This window comes from Prinia subflava, chromosome 15 (genome assembly GCF_021018805.1).
Source record: "Prinia subflava isolate CZ2003 ecotype Zambia chromosome 15, Cam_Psub_1.2, whole genome shotgun sequence".
Taxonomy (NCBI): Eukaryota; Metazoa; Chordata; class Aves; order Passeriformes; family Cisticolidae; genus Prinia; species Prinia subflava.
Genome location: NC_086261.1, coordinates 5,909,344 through 5,927,628, shown reverse-complemented (window position 1 = coordinate 5,927,628; position 18,285 = coordinate 5,909,344). Strand labels below are relative to the sequence as shown.

The 18,285-nt window shown below is 47.0% G+C and overlaps 1 protein-coding gene across 1 annotated transcript; it reads right to left on the bottom strand.

The window, feature by feature from the left end:
• Nucleotides 1-1,554: 1,554 nt before the first annotated feature.
• Nucleotides 1,555-18,169, bottom strand: FAM174B (family with sequence similarity 174 member B). The gene is made up of 3 exons (XM_063412283.1): nt 17,799-18,169; nt 10,488-10,619; nt 1,555-5,362 (listed from the first exon to the last, which is right to left on the bottom strand). The coding sequence occupies exons 1-3, from the start codon at nt 18,071-18,073 to the stop codon at nt 5,359-5,361; spliced, it is 411 nt and encodes a 136-aa protein (XP_063268353.1). The 5' UTR covers nt 18,074-18,169; the 3' UTR covers nt 1,555-5,358.
• Between the last annotated feature and the right edge of the window lie 116 nt (nt 18,170-18,285).

The window sequence follows — 18,285 nt, the reverse complement described above, 5'->3', positions numbered from 1 at the left end:
CCAATCATCTCAGTGTTCAGCTCCTGTCTCTGATAGCATTTGCCACACGTCGCTGACAATTTTGCAGTTATCAGTATCAAGGCATCCAAAGATCAGTGACACTGAGACACAAGGAAGACACCACCCCCTGCCTTTTCGAGAGTTAGAAATGTGAATTAGCTCTGTTCACTTAACCTCACTCCTGCACACAGACTTGCTAATAAGAGCAGCAGCTTGTACGAGGGTGGTAACAGCCACCCACAGGAGAGGGGAAGCTGTGTTGTACTCTGGTCCACGCAGAACTCTTCTAGATACTGCAGAAACATGCCCTTAATGAGATCCATTTAGAAAAAAAAAATGTATTAAGACTTGCCTGAGAAAATCTTTGTTGCAGCTTTGGGCATCCCCGTGTCAAAATCCAGAATGGGCTAAGCTGAGCCTTGCCCTTTCCTCACACAGCCTCAGCTGCAATCACCTTCATCCAACTCAGCTCTCCAGCTCTTGCTTAGGTAATAATTTCCACAGGTCATTTCCTCATCTTCCACCTGAGACCCCATCAGGAAGGAAGTACACCAGCGACTGCAGCCTCTGCCTTTTGTTCTGTCACATCCTCACTCCTGCAGCCTGTGCTAAGAGCAGCCTGTGCTGCTTAGGCAGAGTTAGGCTAAGGCTTACCTTGAGGGGCCTTAGAGCTTCCTACACAAACCAGCTTAGCTGCTCAACAGCTGCCTCAAGGCTGACAGCATTTTTGGGGCAATTTTGAATTAGATTGAGCTTCACTTTGCTGGCAGGACATAATTCAAAAGGCAGGGGCGGGACAGCAGCTGCCTCTTGTCTGCAGCACTGAATTACTGTTCCTGAAGAGATGAAGACATCAAGGCAGAGAAATCATGTGGTACATGGCAGAGGAGAGAGGCAGAGCTAATCCATGCACAGGCTGCTGGATGAGTCTGTCCTGTAACTGCTCCAGAGCCCAGGAGTGTCTGCTCTCCATATCCAGGAGGAAAAGTGCTGCGAGAACTGCCAAAAGTGTGGAACAAGCAGCCTCACACTGCCCTGATCCTCATCTCCAGCACTTCAGCATCTTGCCACGCCCTGAAAGCCACAAGGCAAAATTGCTTCAGAGACGGGCAACTCCATCAAGCAAGTCTGGAGGGGAAGGAACTCTGCTGAGCAGCTGTGGTGTCACCTGGCCACCCCAGGGAGGGGACAGGCCTTGGCCCGGGGGGGCTCAGAGTCTGGGACAACGGGGTACAGTCTGTGGGCTCTCAGGTACCAAACATGGTCTAAAGTCAAAGGCATTGAGATCCCTATTGCAGAGGGTTTTGCCTTTTGATCCCAGAAGTAAACCCAGCTTCCTGATGGTTGATGGGGACCTTGTGCAATTAAACATATTCCTCTACCATGCTGCTAAAACCAATTTTGCCCCTTGTCAGGCTCTGGTTCAGAGTCACAGGACAAAGGGACTTGCAGCCCTCTAATAATGGAGCACACAGGTGCTCTGACATCGTCCTAACTCCAAAAAACAACACCTCTTTCCCATTTCTGCCTTAAACATAACACACAGCACAGGGATTTCAAGAACATGTTTAATGATGGCAGTTTCTACTGAAACACATGAAGTCCATTCAAATGCAACCAATTTTTCCTTAGGAAGAAACTTTGGTCACAATGACAAATTCTTTAAAAAAAACTTCAAAGCAATTGCACAAAACTGAACACATGGTCCTGACACCTCCTCACACACAAACTGCAGCGGCAGAAACTCATCTAGCAAGGAAAAATCTTTAACAAAAACCACAGCCCACCACCCTGCAGAGATTATAACACGTACATGGAATGGAATTAGAGGGAACAGTTACAAACAAAATGTTTGAGTTAATTAGTGTCTATGTGTTCAAGCTTCATTAGTGCCTGTAGACCCTTACAAGTAAGTTTGGCCTTAAGATAAACACTAGGGGATCACAAAGTCAGTGTGCTAAACAAGTGTTTGCAGTCATCTCTGCAGCTTCCAGGGTACAAAAGGGGGGAAAATGCAAATACAAAGCTATCTGTGTACTTAGTTCTGCAGGTAAGCATGGCACACTGATTTCTGGCTTCCCAAGTGTAACCTCTGGTGACAGGGCTGTGGCTGGAGTAAAGCAGCTGCAATTCTGAGCAGGGTTTTCCCTCCATGCAGAAAGGGAAAAGCCTCTGACTCACATACTCTGCTTGCCTCAGCCAGGAGTCGGTGGATTCTGTAAGCAGTAAGTGAGCTACAGGCAGACAGCTGTAATAACATTTCTGTTTTCATTTTCTGTAACAAAAAATATGCCTTTTAAAATGCTCTTGAACAAAGCAAGTTTGACTACGCAACACAAAATAGCAGCAGATACTAAGACACGTTACAGTAACAATCAGATTAAATCTGCAGTGTAAGATACACAGAACATGAAGGTAAAAAACTCATGTAGTGGTTAATGGCTATTTCTTCTCTGATGAACTCCTAGAACTACCTGAACCAAACAGTTCAAATTATTAAAGCTATGTTTTAGACTGATTTCTACATTTAAAAAAATATTCATATATATATATACTATTAGATGAGTCACATCAAGTGCTCTTAAAATCTTAACTAAATATAGCTATAGAATATTTAACCAGACACTTTAAATCACATACAGCAAGTTTTGTAGAGGTAAACATTGCCTCACATTTGCAACAGCAACTGAGTATCAGACGGAGCATTCAGATTATTTTCATGACCTTGAGCAACTCAGAGGTCAGGTTGACCTTTTACTTCCACCAAGCAGCTGCTGCTTCCCTATAAGCACTTTTTAGCTTGTGGCACACAGTTTGGGACTTCCCCAAGGAGCCAGGAAATCCCAGCTGCTGTTGAGCACCTCCATCATCAACATCTTAAATATCTGGTCCCTGTCCACCATTGAGATTTGGTCATGTTGTGAAAATAGTGGGATTTTTTTGTATTTTTAAGCTACAAGCAAGGGGAGCAGAAGGCCTTTGCCAGGCTAACTCAGTGACCTGAAGCTGCTGGAAAAACTGATTTAGGAACTGACTTGCCCTCAGAAGGGAGAAGTGCCCTTCATGCATCTTTTCTTCTCATCTCTCTCCTACACAACTTGGTCTTGCCTTTCTTTTGAGAAAAGAGATGGTTTCACTCCCTGTCCCCCACTCTGAGTGCCTGATGCTCAGTTTAATGAGCGTGGCAGGAGAGTGGGCACGAACACGTTGCCATGGTGCCTGCACAGACAGGGCAGCCACCACATTGCCCCCTCCTTCCACAAATGTCAACAGAAGCTTTTAACCTCCCTCTCTCCTCTCAGCATTGCCACTTCTCTGACTTCAAAACACCTTGGTCTGCCCAAGAAGTTCAATTCCCAGCCTTCAAAGTCTTGCAGCCCTGAAGAAACTCAGCATTTCCTTCTGGAGCATCCAGCCTAGAGCCTGAAACCTGTTTTACAGAGCTGGAGAACGAGCTGCAGACCTCACCTCAACCTGCAGCACTGCTCCACTCTCTGCTCCCTATGGCTCCCACCAGCCAGAACAACCTGCCCAGCCCATCCTCACCTCACAGCTGACATGTCAAATATTGCTTGGTAACAGTGGCACAGAATGACTCAAACTATTCCATGAATGAAAATAACAGGGCATTTTATATTGCCTTGATGACTAATATTAACACAACAGTCTGCTCTGGGATTTTTCCATCTGGGCTGAGTTTGCTGTCTGCAAAGCCTTTGCTGAGTCATGGCTAGGGAGAGCAAGCTGGGGTATGGCAGCTGCTGGGATGAATGCACAAGGCTGCTGGAAAGGAAAAACAAATTCCCCTTCACCTCCTTGTACTCACTGAAAGGCCAAGGGGAACCACACAGAACTGGCGCCGGCCGTGGCACCATGACAAAGCAATTTGGCTTCTCAACAAACCTCAAATCTCAATAGGGCTTTAAAAAAAAAAGAGAAGTCCCAAATGTGGCAGCCTGTTGGTGCTTTGCCAGAAACTGCAGTCTCCTTGAGGGATTGCAACTGAAAGGCTGGGAGAGGGTCAAGCAAACAGTGAGACAATCCTAAAACAATTGGAAAATATGTGTTCCCCAAGAAAAGCAAGGTTCCAGCCAGCTTAAAAACCCGAAATAGAACGTGTTAAGGAGTGCAGTAAACAGTAAAGTCTGAACTTCATCTGTGGTTACTCTAAAGGAAAACCACAAAGCAAAGCAACTAACCTAGTTAGGTTTGCCCTTTCTAGCGCTGGCCTGGATGCCTGTGGTCTCCCAAACCTGACCTTTCCAGATGCAGCAACCTCATTCCCACAGTGTCACCCCACAGCTCTGACCTCTGCAGCACAAAGCACAGCAGGGAGCAACGGCTAAAAATGAGTCCTTGAGTTAAATGAGCTTTGTCAAGCAGGTAGTAAGGGAAAACTTCCAGTTTGACAGAGAATAAGATCACTCACATGCAGCTTCCATGAAAAACAAGACATGTTCTCTCTGCAATCCAATCATTCCACATGAGGACTTACTTTGCTTAGAAAAAGGTAATGAATTGTAGACAAGTTACAGTCAGCACAGAACAGTACAAAACACTGGTTTTACTACCAGTGGAAGGGCAGAAAATTACAAAAATATATCTTCTTTAATCCAAGATTGTTGTAGTTTAGAGCATGCCTGATTCTTCCTATTTCCCTGTGGTCTCACTTACTGAAGTTGATCTGATCAGAGCTCCTTGGGACAATGAGAGTGTCATCATGAAAACTTAGTGCAATTATTGTTTTAAAAAAAATCAGTAGCAAGACAATTTTCCTACATAAGCCAACCTCCCAACCCCTTCCCACCCAAAACCCTACACCAAACATAGTGTGGCATTTCAGCTTGGCTTACATTTTTACCACCTTTAGTCCTAAGTCACCTCTGTAAGGCCCAAAAACACTTCTTGATTTTTTTTAAACACATGATCTGTTTAACAATGACCGAAGTTTAACAGCGACTGAAGTGTTGAATCAGGATTTCAGAAAATAAGTCCTTGGGGCAGCTCAGTTTAATCTTCTTTGTCTTTCTCCTTCTGCAAAACTTATTTAGACTGTAAGGAGCTGCACCCTGTCATGCTTTGGTGACACTGCAGCTCTCCTAAAGCGAGAGCACAGTTTGCAAAGAGGAACTCTGGTCATTCCAACGCAGGAGTCAGGACACCAGGGAACCAAATGGTGCTGTTTTAGTCAGAAGATCCACAGCCCGCTGTACAAACAGCACCTGGAGGAGGTGAGGCTTGGTTTGGTTGTAATGCTGCAGAGATGAAAGCCTCCTCCCCTTTCACAGTTATGGGTTCAGCAGGTCCCTCGACAGCAGAATGACGTCTCGCAGGGCACCGACGCTCCACGGAGCTGCTTTACCTGGAAAGCAGAAGAATTAGTACAGCTGGAGATTTGCAATTCAAATTACTCACAGGCAGAGAGGAGAACCACGCGCAAAGTGGAAAAAAAAAATCCCAATGGCCACAAAGGAAAAGGCAGCATCATTCACTGGGATTGCCACCAATCCAGCAGTTAGTGTAGCTGGTGGCAGAGATGGGATGTTAGTGCCATGCCAGGAGAAGAGATACCAAGAGAAGACAAAAGCAGAGTCAGATGAGACAAAGGCCAGATGCTGGAAGATCCTGTGGCCAGTCACTGTGCAGAGCAGAGAAGGGAATGTGCACAAGGAGGCACATGAAACCACATTCTGCACCTCAGAGCTTTTACACACCAGTGCACTCCTCACCCATCAACACACATGGACCATCCTCCTTGTTATGGATGCTCCTCCTGACACTCTACTGCCTTAACAGCTTCAGAGTTCAAAATATCTTAATAAGAACTTGTTACACTTCAGGAAGGGGTTGAGAGCCCTCCCACAGGACTGCCAGAGCAGCAGGACACGGTGTGCTCTGCAAAAACTGTCATAGTAGCATCAGGAAAGAACTGGCCTTCAAAACTCAGCAAAAATTGCTTTTTGACTATCTCTTTTTCTCCCCTGCTGTGGGCCTATGGGAAATCCTTAACAGCAGCACCAAAGCTTTGGCAATTTGTTGTATTTATAGTGAGCTGCTGCCTGTGTTGGTGATTTGCACCCCCTTCAGATGAGGATAAATGATACCCCTCCATTTACACACAACTTGTCACTGCTGCCTGCTGGGGAAAAAAAAATAAGCCGCTATAAACCCCTACAATTCACCTGGCATCATCCAGAATTGCCTGCAGCTTTCACTGGAAAAAAAATCCATTAGAGCTGCTCCCTTGAGAGTGAACACCACACAGTAACAGACAGAACAATTCCACGCTCCATTCAGACCTGCACATGCAGTCAGGATCTGGAAAGGAGGCAGTCCTAGAGAAAGCACCAATAGTGTAACCCATATTTTACAGAGACTCCCAAAACTCGAGTACATCAAAGGCTGAGCCCTGCAAGTGTGCTGAAGATGTTTCTCTACAGTTCAGTGCTATCAGTGCCTGAAAAGGGGATGAATCCAGAATCCAGCCCTTACATGTGGTGCATCTTTCCTCGAAAACATCCTGCAAGCTCTCAAAAGCCCTTTAGACTCAGAATGCTTGAATAAATATTCCTGTCCTCTTCCCTCAGCCTGCCACTGCTCCTTACACATAAATCTTTCTCCTTTCAAGAGCACTTTGGAAGATGCATTCCTGAACTGCTCCTGCGTTCTGCTGGTGCTGCTGCTGTTACAGGACAAATGACAATCCACAGGGAAAACAAACTGAGGAATTTTGCTCAGCCGACAGGAAGGACAGAGGCTTCAATCTGCCCCAAGAAAAACTTTCTATCAGTATTTATTTAGGAGCCTGACATCAAGACGAGCATTTAAATTCCAAGTTCTTTCCCCAGCTCTGGGCTGTCACATGGCACGTACCGCCCTGGCCAGTTGTGAAATTTCCCCAGCTGGGCTCAGCAAGCGAAGCAGGAGCAGAACTCAGAACTCGCTGCCTCCAACAGCTGCAAGTCAGCAGGGAGAGGAGTCACTGCTGATATCCCAGATTACTGAAGTGCTTTCAATGCCTTTCATGTGCAAGGCACCGCAGAATTTATTCAGAACTTGTTTTCAGTTTCCTATTGAAGCTGACAAGAAATCCCCCAATGAGCTTCACTAGAGTTAATAAGCTTAACAAGCTAACAATTTTATTTACCTTTTTAGAAACTGGTTCTTTTTGCAGCTGTTTTAATCTCTTTTCTCTTAATACACAAAACAAGCAGAGTGCTCTGTGGTGGGGGATGGACACCAGTTTGTTGAGGACATTTGTCTGTAACCTACTTTACTTCACTGCTCTCTGCTCAAGTACCCCTGAGTGCCAAATGCCTGATGAATCAATGGCTTAGCTCCATCACAGAGATCACAGAACCCGTGCAAATTCCCCTTGCCTTCCTGAAATAAAGTGTTAAAGGAGCAAAGAGGAGAGGGAAATCTTCAAATCAAACTCTATTTGTGAGATGAGAAAAACCACATATGGAGGATGGGATTTAGCTTTCCACTAACTCGTTTTTGAAGATGTGCAGCAAATCCCATCATAAAACTTGAAAAAACATCTGATATCTGGGAAATGATGACCAATATAGTTCCTATGGTCCAGGAATCAACTGGACAAGAATGCTTTTTGGCCTTCAGCACAGACTGAATTGGTGATAAAGAAATAAACACTCCTTCCATTGCTCCATTTGCTTTCTTTGTGTAGCTCTGCAATAATTTCAGAACAATTCCTGAACTTTTTATCAAAAGCCTCCCTCAACACCAGAGCAAACACATACAGAAACACACATTAAAACAGTGGTTTCTAATAAGCTTTTTAAGGAGGTGTCAGTGTCCAAGCGATCCGGCGCTTTTAATCTGTGACAATCTTTGTTTTGTACTTTCTACCTCTTTCCACACAGAAATTGTGCCGGCAGGATTAGAGGTGATTGACAGAGCTGCTTCCCTGCTCCTGGAATGAGGTTGCAAAGAGGGGATCTGATCCAGCACACATTCCACAGAGGCAGCAGCGGGTGGCTTTGCATCCACACAAAGGACTGTGTTTGGGGAAGATTTTGAAGTGGTCTCATTAGTCTGCCTTACTGGAGGAAGATGGGTATTTCTTGTTGCTCCACTGCCCAAGGGAAGCCAGGGGGGGATCTACTGGGAGCCTAAAACCTTAAAGCCTCCTGAAAAAAAATGGAATAAAATAGCAACGACCTTCATCCAACAGCCCAATTTACACTGTCTGCTGTTCTTTGATGCCTCATGTAAGACTGGAAACAAATCCGCACAAGGACAAAGCATTAAAGGAAAGAAAATTAACTACATGAGAACCAATTGGAGAGGTAAATGTTGCTTCTCCCCTGTTGCTGCTCCACACCAACTGCCTTTTAATTAGAGAGCTGTTTGCATTACACGGGGAGAGAGCACAGAATCTCAATTTCTCCCCCAAATACAGATGCAAGTGCCAGCACGGATCTTTCAGCAATGGGAGGGGATTTCAAATAAACCAGCTCAGCTCCCACACCATGAATACCAGCTTGGGCAGCAGGGGAGGACTGGGGCAGATAGCCCAAGAGAAGACTTGTTAGAAGTTTGTTCCCTGACTCCCTGTGGGAAAGTCTGAGCTGCCCTTTCTGAGATTCTTCCCTCTCTTCTCATCTGAACACAAGCACCTATGAAAGAAGTCCTGACTAGTTTAATGGGGTTGTCAATGGTCAAACTCTGCAATTTGCAAAGGAGTCTCTTTACCAGTGACAGGATTTGTGAACTGTCTGGGACATACTCTCCAAGCTGCACAAAGGAACCAGAAAGCTTAACACCTTCTACAGCAAATGTATCCTCAAAGAAGCTTTCCCAAAATCAGCACTGCTAAGGGGCTGTCTGTAAGATGATCTTCCCATCAAGACTGAGTAGCTCTGTCTGAGCTAAACAAAAGTCTGCCTGAAACAGCAAGGACTGCAGAAAATGTGCAATTTAATAGCTGTTGCACTGTGGCAGAAAGGAGGAATTCCCACAGCTGAAAAGAGGACTGGCTGGCCAAGAACAGGGACCCAGGATGAGCCAGGAGCTTCAGTGACAGTGGCAGAGTTCCTGCTCCAGGGAAGCAACGTCAGATAACACGAACACAGCTCTCGAGAGACAAATGGTCTCCAGCAAGCTCTCTTTGTTCACTCACTATTTCACTATTAGACATCTTGTCCTGAAGCACAATGATTGAGATTCTTCTGTTCTCACTCTTTGGGGAAAAACTCCTCAGATCCCATTTCCAGAAGTTCACAGAGAAAGCACAGAGTTAAAAGGAAAAGGGTGGCACACGGTGGCTGTTAAAACAGGCGACACTCGGGGTTTAACAAAGCTCAATCACAACGTACAAACTGCACAAGCTGGAATTATTAGAGCAAACACAGGGCAGCTACAGGGAACAGCAAAAGTCAGGTAAGTTCTGATAGGAGTCTTCTAAACCAAGAACTAATTGTTTACACATAAAGGCTTGACTCACGCCCTTCATTGTTTCACGGCTCCCAACTATTTCCTCATTTTTAGAGAGAACTAATGCAGTGATTTGGGAAACAACCAGTGGAACATAGTGATGTGTGGTTCAGATGTTGGCATACATGTGCTCAGAGCAGATGTGGTGTTCCCCCTTTTCCAAAGTTAGGAGATGGACAATACGAGTAAAGCCTGTAAAATCTCCAGTTAGAAGTTGTCAGGATCTGCATTTTTATAATTAGGAGAGCTTTTTTCAGCCAAAGTAGGACAGATTTTAGAGTAGGCCTTATTTGGATTAGAACACAACTCAAATAGTTGATGCAAATAAAAATAAGGGATGCAGATACTCTGATGCCATAAATCAACAAGCAGCATCTTTATGTGCTGAGTTGTTGCCATAAATCTTCAGGCCCAGAATAGGCAGCAGAAGTTTTGGGTTGTCACACCACTTCCATCTCAAAAAGACAGACATATTTAAGGAAAGTTTGTTGCTAAGGCGTAACTGCTAGCAGCATCAGTGAGGCCCCACAGTCCTCTCTGTGTCACAGACCAACACAGGAGCACTCTGGTACAAATCTTGTGGAGATTCATTCTGATTTTCCTCCCGGGCTCACAGCAACAGCAGTGCCTGGGAAAGCAGCCCTGGATGCACGACCCTTGATCCACAGCCCTCCATCCAGGGTGAGCACACAGGAAGGACTGCCAGCAGCTGCCCGAGAGGGGAAGTTCAGTGTGTCAAACCCTGTCAGCTCTTTGGGACACGTGTATCCCGTTGTACTGCTCTGCAGGGGAAAGAGGAGTGCAGACAGCCTGGGGTGGTGACAGGGTCATTGCAGGAGCAGGGGAGGACAGAGCTGTGTGTGCTGGGAATAGGCCGAGGAGTGTAAAGGAAAGGAATAATGCTTGGGCAAAGAGGGAGACTGTGACTGCCTCATTCCTGCCAAGTTAGCCCAGCAGAGAAATAAAAGAGCTGTCTTCACTAACAACAGCTCAGTGAGCAAGTGTAAGTGGATGGATGGCAGCAGTACCTGTATTTCACATCAAACACTGTTGAATCTTCATCCTCATCATCCTCTTCGTTCAGAGGAGCCATCTCCACCCGCTCGGCCGGGGTGGTGATTATGTCGTACTTCCTGGTCTTCTTAATCCTCTTGCCAGACCTGAAACACAGAGGTGGGAAAGATTGACCTTACACAGTATTCCCTGGAGGGGCTGAAGCTGTTTCCACTCTGCTGGATTCAGACCCCCCAACAGGAACATTGCAGAACCAGCCTCCATCCCATCCCCTCCTGCTGCCTTTCCAAGGCCACTGTTGGTGCCTGTGTGTGGAGCAGTTTCTCGTCAGCTGCAATCCTGATCGATGTCAGTGCTTCCCCTGCTGACAAACCAGAGATGCTCTGGCACCCAGGCCAGGCTCACCACGTGCTCCTGCTGCCACACTCAATAAGTGAGACATGGGCTTAATCAGCTGAAGTAGCCACTGGTTTAGTGAACATGTTCAGATGAGAAAGCCCAGGTTAAGCCCTGCTGAGCCACGGGGATGTTCTAGGCAGGATTAGGAGCAAGCAGGTGATGCTGTCTGGGTACAAATTGCCTGCTTGCTTTCCTTGCAGTCAGGCCAAGCTCAGGACTCCCACAGCAACAACCCTGAGTCTCATCTGAGCAGTTTCAGGCTCCATCTGTGTAGGTGCTATGAAAAACAATCAACTTGTTCAAAGCTAACTGTACCCACCACCTCTCCTCCCACAGACACCAGCCTTGCCTTCCTCTGGAAATGGAGATGTTCACACACCTGCACGTCCCACAGTTTTGAGAGATCTATTTTCCAGCACTTACTTTCAATTAACAAACACTTGGTGTGTGGCTTTTCAACTTATTCTCTGCCTCCAGCTTCAATTGCATGGGTCCTTTTTTTTTCATTTCACCTACTGTTTTCATGCATACTAGGAAGGTCACACTGCTCACGCATGAATGCATTTTTGTGATTATACATTCAAGAACGTGTTGATGTGTACTCGGTCAGCCTTCAGGGAGAAAAGTGGATGGTTTTGGTTAAAAAAATGCAGAACGTTCCCCTACACCTTTTAGCAAACAAAACTGCTACCTGCCAAGCCTGACAAGGGAGCTGGTGCAGCAAAGGTAAGCAGCCCAGCAGATTTTTGGTAGTCACAGCTACTGTTCTGAGCAGCCAGCACGTCCCAGGTGCATTTTCACTCTCAAGAAGCCTTGCTCTGGCACATCATGCGAGGTGTGCCAGATTCAAAAGCACAGCTTTTGCCTCAAGAAATCTTTAAAAGAGTTACAGGAACAGGGCTGTGAGCACTGCAGAGACACTGGGACTCCAGCTGGGGGTGTGCATCTTCACCACAGTGGTCCCTTCGAAGCTTAAAGTTAAGGAAATTTAAATCAGTGACCAGGCTCTGATGTGAAAATCTCAGTACCTCTGCCAAGCACTGCTTTTGGGCAGTAGTCCAAGGCTGAACAAACAGGTCCTAGCCCTTGGGATGAAGCAGTTTGCTGCTCTGAAGGCTGAAGTTGCATCAGGAGTGAGGAGAAAGTCACCTCCTGGTCTAATCTTTAGAGCTATCTGTGCTGCTGTGTCACGCAGAGCACGGTGTGGTTTGTTCTTTCACTGCTGTTGTTGAAACAAGCAATTTTATATCCAGTACAGCAGGACTCTTAACCCAAACACTTGAAAATCCTTTTGAAACCACTTCTCTGTTACTCTGCTTCCCTGCTAAACACTAGTAGGAAAGTGATGCAGGGAGGACTCCTCTTGCAAGTAAAACACTGTTTTTACAAGAAATATTTACTCATGCTGGGAAGCCTAAACATAGACCAAGACTAACCTGTCAGAACTAAGCAAGCACAGCCTTACCACTCTGCACTGACATACTGGCTACAGGGGGCTGCCATGGGTTCCATTTAAGATCCTACCCAAATATCAGGCTCATATTACTGAGATCCCTCCTCCCTCACTCCCTTTATTAGAAAACATCACTTATTCCACAGAGTTCATCTTAAAATTGTTAATAATGGAGTGGCTGAAGAAATTACTGCAGAACAGATATTTTTAGAAATGGGAAACTAGAATCCTTTAGCCTCTAGCCATTAATTAGTCTATTTGGGCTACACTTTCAAGAGGACCTGGAGCAGAACTCACTGTACAGTGACCTATTAATCCCCAAACCTCACTTAATGATGGTGCTCATCTAGGATAGGGAGGAAGCTCATTTTGCTGCTGGTTTTTGGCTAAGCTGCTACAACCAGTTGTTTGCCATTGATAAGGCAAAAAGGTCTTTCCTTGCCACCTCTTCCTCAATCCATTCCACCCCAGATTATCTAGCTAATTTGCCATTAATCTGCTTTCTAGCAGTCCATTTTCTCATTTGCTCATTTGCACAACTCCCCCAGGCTTCATAAATACCAGAAGAATTACCCGAGCTAACTTTGCAGGAAAGCCTTGGGAGTTTCCCTGAATGTACACTGAATTAAGCTGCCTGTCAGGAAACTGTTTCACATAAAACTCCTGAACCTCAGTGGGATCCCTGTAACCATCAAGCAATGACAGCACAAAAAGGAAAAGCACTTTATTCAGCAGGTGGGACCAGGCAGCAGAGTCAGCAGAGCAGCACAGGGCAGGAACTACAGAGTACAAATGTTTCATGAACTTTGGAGACCTCCTGGACAGGATCAGGACACATCAGACCTCATGGGCAAACAGAGCATTTCCTTTCCAGCCACACTTATTTTGTGGGTTTTTTTCAAAAGCAAACAAGAAGCATGCTGGAAGCTGTGGCCAGACTGTGGCCCTTGCACAATGACAATGCATTCCCTACGTGGTTTAGCCAGGGTAGAAGTGGTTCTGGTTAGTTTAGCACAGAAAACCATCTTCCACTTGAAAAAAATCACGTTGTTTCTGCTGATTCAGCCACCCCCTGTAATTAGGAGGTAATGCTACAGGTCTTGCCCAGAATTATGAGGAGGAAAGAAAACCCAGGTTAACTGGGGGTAGGGACATTAACCTTTCACTGCAGAGCCAGTGCTGAGGCACCACACACCACACCAGAGTCTGCCTGGTTCACCCAAAATCAGGCATACATCCCTCTCCACACAGCAGGGAAGGACAGCACACAGAGGGCAGAACGCTGACTTTGTGTCTGTCCTTTGGCTGGGGGCGATTCTGATCAAGCCCCAGTCATATGCAGCACTTCATCCTCCTTTCTGAGGCATCATGTGGTGGGTAAGTGCTCGAATCAACTCACTGCTTCATTGTATTATTTACTCCTCTAATCTATTTTAGTCCACAACCCTGACATTCAAAGATTATTCTTTTCCTGACCCAGAGAGAGAGGTCTCCGCATTTCTTACCTCCTGCTAAGAGATGTAGAGGGAGGAGACCATCCCCTGGAAAGAAAAAAAACCAAACAACTCAAAAAAAACCCCTTATCCCTTCTAAGCAGGGTGTCTAATGGAAGTCTGATTAATCCAGTCCCTCCTAGAACTGCAATAATGTTATATTCAGAATGGAATTAGGAACAGTTTATTTCCTGTTAATGAACTCCCTTAACAGTTAAAAAAAAATTATGGAACTATAAACCTCAGGAAACTCCAGGCTTCCTACCAGCTGATGAATTAGATCAGCAGTATTTCATTACTGTTGATCTCTCTGGGTATCTCTGCTCTCTGGATGGTGCTGTATACAACAAAGATGAAGCACTAAGCCAAGTCCTCCTGTGTTTTCTGGAGATGAGGCATGTAGTGACAGGACAAGGAGGAATGCTTTCCAACTAAAAGACAACAGGTTTTAATTAGATGTTAGGAAGAAATTCTTTACTGTGAAGGTGGTGGTGAGGCCCTGGCACAGGCTGCCAAGAAAATCTGTGGCTGCCCCACCCCTGGAAGTGTTCAAGGCCAGGTTGGAAGGGGCTTGGAACAACCTGGTCTAGTGGAAAGTGTCCCTGATCAAGCAGGGGGGTTGAAAAGAGGTGACCTTTGAGGTCCCTTTGAACCCAAACCATGATTCTATGATTCCATGATGCTGCCTGCCCATGGCTTTCAACATAGGTCAGAGATACCAGTTTGCGGGTTGAATGTTTGGTTGATTTTTGTTTCTTTTTTTTCTTCTCTATTTAACATATTTTAATCCGAGTTGTTTTTTTTCCTGTTGCTAGCATAAGCCTTGTCTTTGCTGGAGTACTATAACTGGTTATAATACAATTAATTTTAAATCAGTAAAACTCTCTGGAGTTAAGCCTTGGATGGCCTGGAGCAACTGTCCAGCTCATAGAACAAAGGGTCTTGTATAAATGAGACTGAGGAGAAAGGTTCAAGCATATGATCATAAGATACCAGTTTTGCTATTACTGGAAAACCAAGCTTAAAGTGGTATTTGGGGAAGAAATCAACACTGAACAAGAAGAAAACCAACAAAGCAATGAGATGGAAAATAAGCAGGTAGCTTTTCTCTAAAACTGTGGATATACAGCAGCCTTTTCAGCCAGGATTCTATTTGTTCAAAGGCAAGTCAAGACATGAGGCAAACAATTACAGAGCAGAGTTTTCTGCAACTAAAGCTTCAGGTTGCTCTCAGCTGACCCATTGGAGCAAAAGTAACTGATTGGGTTTCCCTAGAAGGCACATGGTCTACCAGCACAGCTGGCCACATCTGAAAAATTGTGTTTCCTGTGAGCTGGTCCCAAGAATTGCACTGCAATGGAATGAACTGAGCTGCACCAGGGGAGAGAAACAGGGCAGAACACAGAGGTAGAAAGGCAAAATCCAAAATATCAAAGAATCCAAAGATCAAAGAATGAGTTTAGCCACCCACAATCTGTTGCAAGACACTCTGTTTCTTGGTAATGCAAGCTATCCAACCATTTGACTGAGAATAACATGGAATTTGGTTTGTTGTGGAAATGGTTTTGGGTTGGGAGCATGCAGAGCCCACGGGTGTAGGAATGAAAGTAAACCCAGACTGACCTTGCAAAAAAGAATAAATAAATAAATACTAGAGCAAATTAGACCTTGCCACATGCAGACAAATAGTAAAGTCTTGGCTGGCCTTCACAGACCCCAGCAGCCACAGAGAAAGGAAATTCAGACCACTTTGGGTGATACCACATTCTCAACCACACAACCATCAGATGAATTCAGAGCCTAACATTTCCAAAAGGAATGAAGAGGAATCTCTGGGTGTTGCCTTAAGAACTGAGCTGAAAGCTGGAGAAATATATCTATTCCTACTCAAACAAAAAAGGAAAATAATATCAACAGATAAATATGTAAAAATCAGATGTATATAAAAAATAAAATGTATAAACTATTAATCTGATGCCTGTGATGAGTATCTAGCCAATCACTGGTTTATTTCATCTCTACAGCCCATATAAAAGGATAATTTACTTCCAGCAACACAGAACAATTTCACAGTGAAAGTTTAATCAAAGATTGGATTTCAGCAAAATCTCTTTAATAAGAATCCATGACTCTTCAGGAAAAAAAATCGTAATGTTTTTGACTAAGTGTGAACAAAGCTTGTATTCTGATGGAGAAAAGCTTTACATTTATTGAGGGTAAATCCCTTATCTCTTCTGCAACAGGATCTCCACTGATCTGTGTTGTCAGCTACAAATGTGACGCTGTACAAACATACCTGTTGGTATTCTTGTCTCGTTTGCAACTGGGATAACTGTTTACAAACAAGTGCTCTGTCGGATAAAGAAACATACTCAGAAGCAAATAGCTTCATTTTCCACTTTGCCAGCAGGTTCTACCAAAGATATACAAGGCATCTCAGAGGGTGTTTATTTTAATATATCTTTAATGCTGCATTAACTCTGATCAGCTGCATAATGATGACTTTGGTATGGAAGAATAAATCCGTCTTTCCCAAAGTGACTTTAACTTGGACGTGTTTTTGCTGATAATGGTATAGGGAAGGCCCTTAAAGGTTATCAGTTTGCCTTCTTTGGCTACCAACATTCAGCCAGGTCTCCTTGACGCAAGATATTGCTTTATACTCAGAAGAAACACTGGCAAAGAAAAGAAACTCTCCAAGATCACACAGAACTAGGAGTAGAAACTTAGTGCAGAATGAAAAGCTTTAGTTATAGACTTCCTAATTCTAGCTCATATAACCTCTACCAATTCTGCTGTTTGTCCGTGACAACTTTATACAGCTGCAAAGCAGACATATTGATTAAAAAAAAACCCTCTTCAACACTTTATTGGGCTCTCCCAAACCACATCACTTTATGAGCACATTTATTTGCATTGCCTTTGCCAGCTGCTGCACACACTTCAGCAGAATACAGTTAAATGTCATTTTCTTCAGAAAGCATCAGCCCTGATCATTTCGGTTTATAGGCCACACTTTGGAATACTACCGCCGTGAACGCTGCCCTTCCCACACGGAATTAGTTCAAAGTAGGGGAAGCAGAGCATTCAGCCATGCACAAAGGAGCTGTCTGGAGGCAGAACAAGGAAGAATCTGCCGACTCCACTTGTTTAACTGCTCCTGTCACCGGAGCCACGGCCTCGCCTCCTCCCAGGCGAGCGCCAGCTGTTCCCGTCTCTTTGCCCGCAGCCGGACACGGAGCTGTGACACTTCGCCACCTGGGCTGGATCTCCGGCTGGCCTTTGTGCGTCCCCATGGCCAGGCAGCCCCTGGCTCCTTGGGCACCCATCCCAGTGAGCCACCGCCGTATTCCCAGATGTTCCACCGGAGCCTCCCGCCTCCGCTCGGTGCCCACTGCAGTCCCCAGCGCCCACCGTGGCCCCAGGAGCGGGTGTGCCAGGCTGGGAAATGCCCCTGGGAGCGCATCCAGCCCCCAGAGCCCACCGTGGCCGCACGCAGCGGGTGTACCGGGCTGGGAAATGCCCCTGGGAGCGCATCCAGCCCCAGGGCCCACCGTGGCCGCACGCAGCGGGTGTACCGGGCTGGGAAATGCCCCTGGAAGCGCATCCAGCCCCCAGCGCCCACCGTGGCCGCACGCAGCGGGTGTGCCAGGCTGGGAAATGCCCCTGGGAGCGCGGCTGCTGCCGCCGCGATTTCCTGCAGGGGCGGAGGGAGGCGCGGGCTCGCCAGGCCGGCAGCCCCGCACGGCTCCCCCGGGGATGCAGGGCCAGCCACACACGCCGTGCTTGAGGCCGGGCTCTGAGCACATCATAGCAGGTTATACAATATATGATTATATGTAATATACATATTATGTACATCAATAATAAGATAATAAAACAGGAGCGGCTTCCCCCTCTCCGGCGCCTCGGCCCGTGCCCCCGATCGCGGGTGTCCCCCCTGCCCCGCCGCGTCCCGGGCTGCCGCGGGCGGTCCCCACCTGAAGACGCGGAGCAGGAGGCAGGCGATGAGCGCGGCCGTGAGCGCGCAGGCCCCGATGACGGCGGCTTTGAGCGCGGACAGGTCGCGGAGCACGGCGGGCACGGGGCTGAGGCGGGCCCCGCTGTGGTTGCCGGGCCCCGGCGCGGCGGGCGGGCGGCTGGCGTTGCCCGCCGGCGGCTCCAGGCTGCCGCGGGCGGCGGGCGCGGCGGGCAGCAGCAGCGGCAGCAGCAGCGAGGCCGCCAGCAGCGGCAGCGGGGCGGCGGCGGAGCGCATCCTGCCCGCTCCGGTGCCCCGGCTGCAGCCGCGCCGCGCCGAGCCCCGGAAGGCAGCGCCGGCCGGCCCGGCCCGGCCCCCGCCCCCCCCCGAGAGGCGCCGCCTCCCGGGGCCGGGCAGCGCCGGGGCCGGGCAGCGCCGGGGCCGGGCAGCGCCGGGGCCGGGCAGCGCCGGGGCCGGGCAGCGCCGGGGCCGGGCAGCGCCGGGGCCGG

What these genes read in the sequence shown, in the direction of transcription:
- FAM174B (XM_063412283.1), bottom strand. Translation starts at nt 18,073, where the DNA reads ATGCGCTCCGCCGCCGCCCCGCTGCCGCTGCTGGCGGCCTCGCTGCTG. An exon ending in CTCCTGCTCCGCGTCTTCAG is followed by an intron (nt 10,620 to 17,798) that starts GTGGGGACCGCC and finishes TCTGTGTTTCAG; the next exon opens with GTCTGGCAAGAGGATTAAGA.